Genomic DNA, 13,824 nt, shown 5'->3' with positions numbered 1-13,824 from the left:
AAGAAACTATGGCAGGCTTCCGTCTACAATTCACCTTGCCAAGTTTCCAGGGGAAAGAGATGGTGCACGGCTTTGGAAAAGAGGAAAGGTGACGACCTCCCCAGATCGGGATCCCAGGCCCCTCAAATTTTATAACGTCTCTACACTGAGCTTGTACATTCTCTTTTACTTAATAAATGTAACTTTTCAGGGAACACAAAACATCTGCTACACGCTCTCATATTATTAATATGGCACCAACAATAAAAAGTGCAGCTAAAAAGACCCACAACGACTAGGTCATCAATAACTTACCTCCTCGCGGGGCACCAGGTCAGCCAATAGCGGCCCAAAGATAAAACTTACCTTCCTTGTAGACGTCAACAGGTAGGTGTGGGTCCAGTAACAAACTCCCCGAAAACTTACCTCTCCACGGGACACTATAGGGAAAGATTGGCCCAAGGGTGGTCTTATCCCTCCCATGGAGGAAAGCAGGACCGACACACGACCCTCTCGAATAAATTACCCCGACATCCGTCGCAACGAAGAATGGGATCAGCATCAGCCTGACCCAACACTTACATTTCCTGTGATATCAACGAGCAGGAGTGGGTCCAATAACAGACTGCCATAAACCTTACCTCCTCGTGGGACATCATAGGGAAAGGTCGATCCAAGGGTGACCTTATCCCTCCCGTAGAGGAGAGGGGACCGACACACGACCTCTCAAATAAATTACCCAGACTCCTATCACGGTGAAGAGCCGCCAACTAAATCGTTGCCCGAACTTACCTCCTCGCGGGATACCATAGGCAAATGTATGCCTTAAGGTTGCCTTGTTCCTCCCGTGACAGAGTGTGGGTTAGTCCTCAGCTACCCGACATTAGAAAAGTTTACCTTCCTCGTGAGTGTCAATAGACGGGAACAGGTACAGTAACAAACTGCTCGAAAAACTTACTTCCCTACGAGATACAAGAGGAAATGTAGGCCTGAAAGGTTATCTTATCCTCCTCGCGGAGGAGAGCAGATTTGGCCCTCACAACAACTCGAAAACTTACCCTGACCTCCACTACGAGTGGAGAGTGGGTCTAGTACCAGCCTGGCTCAAATGTTACATTTTCCTGTGATGTCAACAAGCGAGAGCTAGTCTAGTAACAGACTGCCTGAACAACCTACCTCCTTGTGTGACTCAAAAGAGCCTCCAGCAGAGGAGAGTGGGTTCCGCCTACGAGGCGATCTGAAAAACTTACCTTGACTCCTATCATGGTGAAAGAGCTGACTGCTCCAATGGCAGCTTGAAGAAATTACCTCCTTGGGGAACCAAAAAGGGGTAGGCTAACTTGAGGTAGCCCAACCCCTCCCCAATGGAGTGCGGGTTTAACTCTTACAACTACCTGAATAAAGAAAACTCTACATAAAAGAAGCAAAGTGCCACAAAAAAGGTCGCACAAAGCATCAGCGAACAAGGAAAATATGGATAAGGTATAGCCGGATACACAAAATTATTTTATTACTTATGTAGGGTTACACAGGAAAAAAAAAAAAAAAAAAGGCAGGAAGTGCTAGAGACAAGGAAAATATGGAAACAATACTGCAAGAAAAACTTGAAATAATACGGCAAGGAAAATGCGAGGATACAGTCGGATACACAAAATCATTTTATTAACTACACAAAATTACAAGGAAAAATTATTACATCATGAAGTTTCCAGAAACAAATTACATCATGAAGCCGCCAGGATCACATTACATCACGAAGTCGGATTACAAAAGATAAATTACATCATGAAGCCGCAACTTCACAAAAAAATGGAAATAGCATAGACGGATTCTTATTAATCATGCATGATTACAAGGGAAAAATTACATCACTAAGCTGCAAGGCTATAAGAAACAAGTTACACCATAAGGCCGCATAAAACCGCACAAGCTACAAGGAGGATAAGTGTTCTAATGGAAATGTGCTCTCAATCACAAGGAAACTAGACGATTGACTGCAGACCACGTTTCTGTGGAAGGAATGAGTTCGGAGTCTGCAGCCATCCGTGTTATAGACAGCGACGAAGATAGCGTCAAGAATCAAAACATCTCGGAGTTAGTTTCGATTCTGAGAACCGCTTACCGAATGAAGGATGGTCACCACGGAAACCAAGTCATTCACCATAGCAACCAAAGCACTTCTCCACTGTGAACAAGCAGGCAGTGAGCTCGGGTGCAAGCATCCATGGAGAAGAGTTTTAAAGTTGACCCTTGTAAGCAAAAGGGCGAGAACGAGAACGGAGGGTCTAGGACCCCAACAACAATGGACGGGCGGCTCCACCCTCCGACGCTCAGACCGCTGCAGCCAGTAGCGACCTGAATGCCACCAGAGGACCTATAGCCCACTAGGGTGCGAAGCATCCATTAGAACTATGAAAAATAGAAAAACGATACAATGGAGCTCCAGAAGAAAAGAGATGCAGATGTGAGTACAATGGAAATTCTAACTGGGAGAAGGGTCCTTATATAGGCGGGGTGTGCTCTTGACCTACCCAAGCCTCATATCTCCACGAAACACCACAAGGCGCCACTTGTTCCCTCCCCAGAGAACCAGAATTTCTTGATTATTGCAACCGCTGCAGAACGTATCTGTTGATACAACGTGCGGAGTTAATGATAGAAAAGAACGGAGCCATAATGCAGAAACCAAAGGGACGCCATTTAATGAGGAAACATAATTGGCACTGTGTTACCATGTACGTAAAATACGAGCGATCACTCAGCATGCGACTAGGCAATCCGGGAAGTTGACAAGACCTAAATGAAGGTGATGAAAAGAATTCTTCCCGGACTCTTCCAGAAAGAATTAACGAGGTAACTATAAAGGATCTATCCCTATTACTTAGAGCCCACCTGATTTTCTAAGTATCACTTGGCCCAAAGGTGTAGAATAGTCAACAAGGCAGGAAAGCCTGACGATCCATGGCCGCTCTCAGAACCCAGAAATGTGAAGAAAAAAAAAAAGAAAGAAAATGAAGAAATGAAAAGTCAAGCAACAATGAGCAAAAGTCAGCCGCCGTAGTTAAACACTCCGGTTTGTTTCCTTAAAAACTTGTGTGAATTCTGTTTCACTAACACAATCATTTTATATGATGCGAAAATCAACTAGTTTCAATCAGCAAAACCAACTCCACTAAGCTGGAACTCCATCAACAACGCACCTCTCCGTGAAGCGAAAATGGAAGGTAAGCCTAGAAGATTGCCTTATCCCACTCACGAAAAAGTGCGGGTTGACCCTTGGTCACCCGAAGACAATTTCCATAAGTGGAATCTTCACCAACGAAGTGAAGGACACCAGCGAGGTAGGCTGGGAAACTATAAAGGTATGACTGAACATAACCACTCAAATAACAACTACAACAACAACCGCATTCCAAGAACAACTATCCACAAAAGAGGGACAAGCACAACGTGACCAACTAGCGGGGAAGGTAGGGGCTCTATGGACCCCTTTACCCCGGTTTCCCAGGTCGACCACACGACAACAAAAGGGGGGAAACAAAAAAAGGCATGACAAGCAAAGATATGTGCATTATCAGTATACCTCTATGTAGTAACAAAATGTGGATGTGTAAAAAAAAAAAAGAGAATGCAACGAGACGCATAAAGTCCCTAAGTTTCAGCGCGAGGAGCATCTGTCTCAACGGTAATAGAAGCGGGGTCGTCTGGCTCAACGACTGCAGGAACAAGGTTGGTCGGATCCACTATCACCGATGTGAGCACGGTTGAATCAAGAAAAGTGTTCTGCATCTCCTCCCTTCCCATATCGCGATTGGTTTTAAAGGATGCCTCGCTGGTAGGGATATTGTCAGGCACAAGTTGCTGAAGGTACTTGGCGAAAGACCTTGAACGCAGCTCTGGACTCTGAAGAAGAAATGACCGCATTGATTTGTGGCCTTCAGCAACCCCATGTCCCCACGCCTTATCACAAAGCATTGGGAACCACTTTAGCTGCTTTTGTAAATAGAGGTTGGTGTCCTGAAGACTTGTGTTCAGCTGTCCCAACCAATCATTCTCTTCCCACAACAGCCCCTTCTCCTCTTGCTCTCGGGATAGGTTGAGCCGAAGACTTCGGTTGAGTTGCTCCAGTTGGGTCTTTTCCTCTTCCCACTTCTACTTGTGCTTCCACTAGCAACGTTCCAACTTCTTCGATCTCTTGCACTTGTCCAATAGGTCAAGCCTCGAAGTCTCAAGTTCAAGCTTTAGTTGTTCCTTTTCCTCCCTGTCGCCGCGAGTGCGGTCCAAGCACTCCTGAGTGGCCGCCTCCTAATCATCCACAATAAAAGCCGTAAGCTGAGAAGCACGCTAAAAAAGTAAAGATAAGACTAAGGAAAAGGGAGGAGTTAGGAAGAGAAAAGTAAAAGGCTGGAAAGGAACACTCAAACCTCATGGAAGAAAGTCGATATATATTCGACAACTCGGCCAATAGCTTTCTCCCGACTCCCCTCTATGGCTAGCTGGGACAAAGAAGGAAGGGCCTCGGCAAGACCCGCGAATTCAGGAAGTCCCCCAGAAACCTCAGGAGAAGCGGGCAGATCCACACTTGAATGCCTTGGTAGGGGGTCGATTGCAGCATCTGGAGGGAAGTTGTACGCCGATGAATAGTTAGCTAGGGTGAGCGGTCCCTCATGCGGACCCTCGCTGGTTGTATCACCTATAGAATCACCACTTGCGAGAGGCTCTACCTAGACAAGTGGATCGATGACAAGACCCCTCGAACCATCTTCGGTCTGAACAAGAGGATCTACAACAGGTTTCGTGGGGCTCACGAGGACGTCAACATTTGGAGGAGATTGACCTCTCGTGCAATCTTCTACCTTCACGTAGTTGCTAGAAAAAGGTTCTGCCCCCTCATCGACCTCCTCGAGAGAGTGACTCCTAGTGGCCAAACGAGACAAGGAAAAAGGAGAAATCCAAGAAGAAGAATATTGCCCCTCCCCATGAGGGGAAGATGCGAAAATACTTTCGAGGAGGGTGCCATCTCAACCTCAACCCAGGGCGCCTCACCAATCGTCGCTGGAAGGGGCACTGCAGGGAAACTACCCACTGGTTCACCCATCACAACCAGTGCAGGGGCTGCTTCTGTAATCGGATGGCTAGCTTGCAAAGTAGCCATTCCCTACATCAAATGGTCCTAAACCCTGGGAAGAGGTATGTCTTCAGCCTGAACGCTCTCTCGATGGGCTTTCTTCCCTTTATTCGGAGGAGGAAGGTCCAAGGAACGCTTCCAAAATGGAGCAACCTGTGACCGTATAGCCATTGGCCTATCACCAGAAGGAATGTGTCCCAATTGAGGCAAAGAACTCTCCAGACTCTCCTTGGAAAGGAGGACCTCGGAACAAATGCATTCGGGATGTTTTTGCACCCATTCTCGCACGATCGCAAGATGCTTCGTCTCATAAGGAATGATCATCGGATGCACGACCCTATCCTCCGAATCTTTCCCCAATCTGTCTGTATGGGAAACTTTTGGCGATTCACCTGGCCCACTGAAAACTCCCAACCACGACTAGAAACAAAGAAGAACTTAGAGGACCAGTCTTTTACTGCTCCAAGGTAACCAGGGCATGGGACGCCTTGAAGCTGCATACATTCCCCTTTAGGCGTAACACCCTATGGGCAAGAAGAAACTTGTTGCCTGTGAGGTCTGCATCGTCTGGGTAGGATTCCAACAAAGCCCGCCGCCAGATAATGCTGCAGCAAATCAATAACCGCCAAGCGTTCGGTGTAATTGGGAAAGAGTTAGACCAAAGCAGTCCAGAAAGTCACGAATGGGGCGAGGAAATGACAATCTCGAACCGCACGAAAACGAAGAAGGGTATAGGGCTACCTTATTGGAATGACCCTCTGCATCAACGGCGCCTTCTTCAGGGCCAGGAACTTTGAAGGAAACAGATTCTAGCACTCGATAGGTGAAGGCTAAAGAAGCCAATGTTGACTTCTAAGTAGTCGAGCGCCATCCGCTACCCAAAAACACTGGCCCGACATCAGCGGGAACACTAACTTGAACAGATTTGTCAGAAGCCATCACTACTAGAACGCAAAGTAACAGAGACTGGTCGAAAAGAAGGAAAATCAAGAAGACGGGAATGGCGGGATAATTACAATGTGAGGGGAGAAGTCAGGTCTCATTCCCACATTTCATAAAAGAATGTGACAATTAGACTCGCAAACATCGAGGCAACCAAGGTACTCGCTGCTCGGATTCAAGAAACACAGTTCACGAAGCGACGTCAATATGGAAAGCCGCCTGACGCCCCCTTCATTAATTATTTTGAGAAGATGTAATGAATGTGAACCCATCATGGAAAGACGTCGTCAAGAGTGGCTAACCAACAGAAGCTTCACAAACATCAGAGAACCTAAATGGAGTGCCCAGCCTTGGGTGGAAGGTGGGTTTAAATCATGATAAATTTCCACCATACTCATCTAGTGAGAATTATCGGAATAACTATAAGAGGATTTTTCCCTTAAGGCCCAAGAGACCCAACCAAGCCCGGCCCTAGACGAAAAGCCACAAACCCAACCCATTAGGAGAATCCTTTGTACGTGACCTGTATGAGAGATGGTGCAGCAGGAGATGAGACTCGTCGGTCTAAGGTCCCTTAAGTAGTGTCTAGTTATCGAGTGTCCGCCCACACGGCAAACGTGACATACGGAAAGCCGTTGATCTACTGATAGGGAACACACGAACGGACCAAGAAGAGGGCAGGCTAAGAGAAGAAGCTTGGAGAACCATGCTTCATTAATGGCTCCGCCACTGGACAACACATCACATTAATGACAACATCGCAGAGCCACACAACATTAATGGGGTCGTCGCAAAGCCATGCCACATTTAAAGTAACTGACAAAATAAACAGTACGGGGAACCTGGACTTCACGAAAGCAGACATGATCTGCTCTTCAGACCTGTAGTATAAATAGATGATCCAGGTACGAGGAAATTCTCTCTAATCCTTAAACTTTCTTACTTATTTAATACATTCTAAAAATATTTACTGACTTTGACATCAGAGGCTCCTTAATCCCAATGTCGCCATCTCAAAGTCGTAATATATTCTTCTTTGTACAGAACTCGTTTTTAAAGACTTGAGTTATTAGAACTTGACTTAAAGATGTGCGAAACATGACGTTAACAATGATAATACTATCATTTTAATACCAAAAAAAAAAAGAACTGAGATGAGTGTATTGTATGGTATTTTTCTTTCTTTAAAATATATCGAAGACTTAAATTTCCATTAACTTTTTTTGTGTGGCAGGAGGACAATATCCAGTCCTGGCCACGCTTCAGTTGGATCTTGCAACATCACTAGTTGCGTCATTCTGCAGGAGTAAAGATGGTCTAAACAAGCTTTTATTTGTGTTTTGGAAAATGATAAATACTAAAATGCTAGTTGAAAGAAAAAATAACAAATAAAAAAGTGGGTTGGTTTCATTACCGACAAATCCAAGAAGAACTCAAAGGTTTTTTAAACCAAGGCCGAGAAGTAATTGTTGATAACATGAATCTGGGTTCCTTGTTCGTATTTTGAAGTGAAGTATGACTCCAATGATTGTCGATGGGCTGCAGCCTGCAACACCAAATAAAGCTGTCAATCTTTTATGCTTGACAATTGAGTGCCGACCAAAGGTTGCCTCTTGATGAAGCAATATGCTTCATGCCACTTGTTTTTTCTTTTTTCTTTTTTCTTTTTTCTTTTTTTAATAAGAAGAAAGAAAGAATGGTAGTCAACTGGCTAGATTGTTTTTTGTTTATATGGAAATATACAACTTGTGCCCAATCATGCAATTAGTCTCAGCCCCTCGTGGCCTGATGATGTGCATATTATAGTGTTTGAGTGACTTTATCCCGTGATTATGGCGTCTTTGCCTTTCTATCCAGTCAAAGAAACATCAAAGGGGAAGAAAGGGAAGACAATCTTCTGTAGTTAAATGAGGGAGCCAAATTGTCAGGTGAACAGAAATCGCTTTAATTACTATGGCTTTTATGGCGGACCTACTCTTTTCCAGGCACAGTTTAGACTTCATGACGCCGGAAGTAACCTTTCCAAACATGAACATTTTACCCAGTTGACGCCGGAAGGTGTTAAATCGAACGAGCAACGGAACAAATGTAAAAATATTAATACGAAATATGCACCTGCTAACATCCTTGCTGCAGCATACTCTTGAAGTCTTTTTTGTTCATGAATCCATTGCCAAACGTTGAAGCACTTTTGATGGTTTGAAGCGTATATAACGGTAATTACCAATTTATGCTGACTATGGTGATTCCCCTTTGCAAGAAGATTTGTGTCTCAAAGCTGAGCATGAGGAAAAAATATCACAGCTTGCTTTGGTTCTGCTTCCTGATGTTCCAAGGGTGCAGTTGACTGGTAGTAAGATGACAATGAACTTAATGGAACAATTGCAGGAGAGGATCTACAAAAATGCTTTTTGAAGATCTTAAAACCGAGGAAAGCAAGTTGGAGAAAACGAATAGAGGTTACTTCTGAATGGTAAAACCTTTAAAGAAAAGGAAAGATGGAGAACCATTTTTCCAGAACCGATTATTAAAGAAAAGGAAAGATAACCATTGATTTCTTGTGGCTTTTTTATTATAAAGGAAGAGAACTTTGAAGCAACTTGTGGAAGCTACCAGTCTACCCTGTAAACTTAGCTTGCATTGGCTGGATAAAAAATGAGTGGCAAAGCAAGAACATGCGCCATCAATATTTGCATTCATTAAGTGGCCAAAAAAAGAAAAAATTATTTATCTAATGTACATATACAAACAATTCTCACAGTACACACACCTTCAATTCCCTGAGACTGTTCTCTGATAACAGCTACAAATCATCACTCCTGTATATTACACTCAGCATCACCCCAACATTACAAGGTAAAGAAAATTAAACGAACTTTCTGATCCAAATACTACTCTGCATTGGCTTTTTGTTTTCTTCTTGACCTGCTGTATAATTTGGAAGATGGGGAGGGAGAGAACTCAAGTGGAAGGGGTGGGAGATCCATCTCCCCTTTCAATATCTTTACAATTTCCCCAATATCTGGCCGCAGCTCCGGCAATTTCTGTAAGCAGGCGAGTGCCAGGTTAATACACAAGGTTACCTGGTCCTTATTATAATCATCTTTTAACCTCTCATCCACAAGTTCTAAAATGTTTCCAGCTTGAGCTAAGTGCCGACACCAGCTTATCAAGTTTGCTTGCTCAAGCTTCATAGGGGAGGCAAGAACATGTAATGGCCTTCGACCAGATACAATCACAAGTATCAAAACCCCTAGACTGTAAATATCACCCTTCTCCATTAAGTACCCACAGCCACCATATTCCGGTGCGACATAGCACAAAGTCCCTCTCATACTTGTGGTACTGCTGAGCTCGCGGCTAAAAAGATCTCCACTCCACATGTCACTACCAATAGACCGGGTACTCTTTTTCTTCCATCCCCTTCTAAAACTGAACTCCCCATTTAAATCACACTCATTCCGATTCTGCTCCCCAAAGTTCTTTCGTCTGCGAAAGCGAAAACGTCTTCCCAAACCAAAATGTGGCATTTTGAAGCCAGCCCTCCACTTGGTTTCAAGCCTTTTAAGCTTACTACCCTTCTTGCTAATTTCAGCAAGATGCTCTTCTTTCCACCACTCTTGCATCTTTCTCTGTTTCTTCTTACGATTTTTCTTGCCCCTTGACTCTTTCTTCTCATGCCCTGTATTGAGGTTTTCATATCCAATTTCTTGTGGTTGGGCTTCATTCAGGTCTTCTAATTTATCTAATGGTGTTGAATTATCCAAGTTATTTTGCTCAGGAGCACTCTTCTTTTCTTCATCCCAATCAGGATTTGAAGAGGGGCAAATCTGGCTCCCTATCCATTCCATCACATAATCCTTACTACACAATTCACCACTCCCATCCTGCTTCCACCACCAATTCTTTCCCCACTGTTTTGTATCCACATCCTCGTCAACAGCCGAAGATGCATTGAAATTCAACTCCTTACTGTGATCAATGCTGGAGAACTCGTCATCATAAGGCACAAACCTATTATTCCAATCATCCCCACCCACGTCTACAACCGAAACCTCCTTCCCCTTTGCACTACTAGTCTTGCCATCATTCTCACTCGCCATGTTAGCATTATAATTGAAAGAATTCGTGTTCAATGCTCTAACACTATAAGATATCCTACTATTTTTGGATGAAGTAGAGGCCTGTAAAGCAAGAGCAAAATCTACCTCATGAGCACTCTCCACCGGAGTACCGATTGCTGGAGTCTCCGCGGCCAAATTCCCTGAAAGCTCTTGGCTTTTCCACAGCTCCTGACTCTTCCCCAAGTCCTGGCTAAACAAATCCACCCCAAACTCACCCTCCACCTTAATCCTTGACAACCCGAAATCGGAAATCCTTGCCCGGTACTCTGAATCGAGCAAAATATTGCTGGGTTTAATATCCCCGTGAATCACCGGTGGATCGCATCCAAGATGCAAGAATTCTAGAGCTTTAGTAACGTCCAAGATTATGTCAAACCTCCTTTCCCAACTCAAACTAAAAAACCCATCTCCAAAAAGCGATTCTTGCAGGCTGTTGTTGGGAATATACTCGTACACCAACACTCTCTTGCTCTTTTCAACACAGTAACCCAAAAGCGCGACCAAGAATGGCGACCGTAGGCCACCAAGAATCTGCAACTCATTTTGAAACTCTCTCTCCGTCTGCAGAGAAAGAGCGTCCAAACGCTTAATAGCAATGAGTTTTCCATCTCTTAGAATTCCTCTAAACACGGTACCTGACCCGCCTTTGCCAATGATATTGGCAGTGTCAAAGCCATTTGTGGCCTGCTTTAGCTCTCTGTATGAGAATCTCTGGAGCTTAAGAGGAGCGCTGGAGTCAAAGGGAATGGTTTTCGCTCTGTGCACAAGGGAGTGCCAGATATGATAAAGAAAGTAGAAGATTGAGACCAATATAACAACAGAAGCTGAGATGGTGAGGGTCAAGAACAAGACCCTAGTTTTGGTGAAGAAACTTGGCCCTGGAGAGCTAGGAGTTGGAGATAGGGGTCTCGAAGGCATGGCGGGTTGGTTTGTGTTTCTGGGTCTTTAGTGTTAGTAGCTTTGGATGCAGGAGGGCAGGAAGGAAAGCAAATAGGTATGGATCTTCATGTCTGCATCAGTATCCAATGTGGGTTTGCTTTACAGTTGGGTTGGGATAATCATATTGGCATTGTTAATTCTCGTTTACTAGTATAATCTTTCATTTTTCCTTGGATTTTTTATGATGCCAATGGTGACTGGTGAGGAAAGGGACTGTTAGGTTTGATTTTCTTCTTTTTCTTTCCTTAAAAAAAATATTGGTTAATATATAAGATTAGATAACAAGTTTAGTGATTGGGAAATGAGGATCGGAAAATGTGGGGAATGGAGGTCCTAGGTGCTTCAGATATTTTGACGAATGACTGATTTGAATAAATAGATAATCTCATTTTATTTCATATCATTTTATTTTATTTTATTTTTAAAATTTTATATAAAATAAAATAAATAATTTAATATTTTTAATCCATCTCATTTTATTTTTTCATGAAACAAGGCCTAAAGATAAAAGAAAAAAATGTGCAGAAAAAAGTCGCGAGTCATAACAATGGAGGAAAAAGAAGTAAAGGAAAACTGGTGGGGGAGTTGGGTTACAGTTGTAGCGTGGAGAAAGTTGTTGTTTTGTCTTACGCGCCATGATGAGAGTGGGGCAGGGCACGTGGCACCTGTTCAGACAGTGGACTGAAAGGGTGTCTCAATTTGTTTGTCTTTGACTGAAAGAGGTTCACATGTCAATAGAATCCATTGCTTTGTTCCCTTTAACATTCTCTTCTTGAATTAATTACAAGTCATCATCTCGTAGAATCCAGCTCTTCGCTTATTGTTCCCTCCACACCTTTAATCAAATTCAACAACTTGATGTAACAATTGCTTTAATTCCGGATTAATTTGGTGCGATTCCTTTCTTTTGTTTTTTTCCATTTTTTGGACTGATTCTTTGATATACGCATACGCAGTTTTATTATCTTTAAACTTGAGATAATAACTCACTAATTTTCTAACGTTTGATAAATGATTAGAAAGGTGAATCTCGATCCTATCTCTTTTAAGGTTCTCATGATCAGTAATCTACGTGAGAAGCAATAATTCTAGTTAAAAAGGTCCATACCTTAACCTTTTTTGTTTGCTTTGTACTATGGAATTTTGATGGATCTCGTCAGAAACTAATTAATATAACTGATTGTAATTAATATTTCCTACGTACCCATAAAAAGAACCCAAAAAAAAAAGACAATGTTTAAAGATAAAGACGTAAAAAAGCTGTAACAAAAATGTAAAAAGGTAACAATGCGCTTGTCAGGGAGAGCTAGCGCCTAGCTAGCGTGTAGTCTCGTTTAAAGAGAGTGTTTTTGACCAGATTAAATAATTAATTAGATGGCTAATATGATTATAATTAATTTGATTAAGGATGTTTTATATATGTCCAGCACGGACCTTTCATATCGATGACCTTTCTAACCAACAACCGGGACGTGCGGCCCGTGACTAGGTAAACAGCCACGTACGACATGTATAGAGCTAGCTAGCTTTTGTTTGTTCTTTCTTAGTACTGCACCTTAATTCCCTTACTGCTGTGGTGTCACTGCATGCGTAGGGTTGTCGTTGCTATTAATCTTGGCAACTCCTTTCATCCTGTTTTGTTCCAGTTACTGTCACAGCTTGGAGTTGCTGATCAATACAACATGAAGAAAGCTATAGATAATTACAAGTTTTGGCGCATGATCCATGCACAGTGCAATACAGCTAGCACTAATTAACGTCGAGTTTGTAGTAGTAGTAGTAGTAGTACTTGGGATTGGATCTAAAACGAGATCCACAAAAGAACAGACATAATACTACAATAGCATATAATAATATATATATATATATATCTTGATGGGTCATACATGATGACTGGCCAGTAGTACCGATCTTGACACCAATCCTTGTGTAGTTATGTGATGCCAACTGTGGAGCCCCAAAGGCACATTCTCTACGACACTTTTACCAACTTTACACGTGCAATGACGGGCATATACTGTTTTTGAGGTATCCATATCCTTGTTAGATAATGTACTAGTTTCAAAAGAAAGAAAGAAAGAAATCATGAGGCTATATATCTATATATATAGATATGGTTGCAACGTTGCTTTTGTGATAATAGTGCCCGCGCCTACTACTGCTCAAAGTTTGTTTTGTGCGCTCGACAGCTATTGACCAGATAACATGGTTGCTGGTGGATTGTGGGGTCTCTCCACCAACGGGAAGGTAATAACTGTGCAGAAGTACTACTGATCAGACCCTGATTTTTGCTTTTATATATGTTCTTGGCCATGCATAAATATAATCATGTTTGATCAATACATGATCTTAACCCTTTTCCTTTTGTTTTGAATTTAAGACTATATATGCTCTGATTTAGATATATATATATATTGTGTTAGATTATTATTTATTAATTTATTTTCAGTTTTGAATTGATAGAAAGAGGTGGTGGATCTAAACCATTTCGTTTAAACATTTTTATAATATTTCTACGTGTCAATATCAACATGTTATATATTTTATCCTCTCATATGATAGTTATTACAATAATAATAATAATAATGGAAAAAATAAGAAGATCTAGAACTTTCTCGAACTCGTTACCCATTTCTATATTTTTGTAAACCGAATTCAGAGAGTCATGATTCATGAAGTGCGATATTGCATTTTGGGGCGGACAATCATAGG

At 42.4% G+C, this 13,824-nt stretch overlaps 1 protein-coding gene across 1 annotated transcript; it reads right to left on the bottom strand.

The window, feature by feature from the left end:
* Window positions 1-8,779: 8,779 nt before the first annotated feature.
* LOC109008260 (putative receptor-like protein kinase At1g80870) lies at window positions 8,780-11,320 on the bottom strand. The gene has a single exon (XM_018988283.2). It carries the CDS (start codon window positions 11,089-11,091, stop codon window positions 8,941-8,943), a length of 2,151 nt encoding a protein of 716 aa, XP_018843828.2. The 5' UTR covers window positions 11,092-11,320; the 3' UTR covers window positions 8,780-8,940.
* Between the last annotated feature and the right edge of the window lie 2,504 nt (window positions 11,321-13,824).

This window comes from Juglans regia, chromosome 7 (genome assembly GCF_001411555.2).
Source record: "Juglans regia cultivar Chandler chromosome 7, Walnut 2.0, whole genome shotgun sequence".
NCBI lineage: Eukaryota > Viridiplantae > Streptophyta > Magnoliopsida > Fagales > Juglandaceae > Juglans > Juglans regia.
The sequence above is the reverse complement of the archived record's forward strand: the minus strand, read 5'-3'. Positions and strand labels throughout refer to the sequence as shown.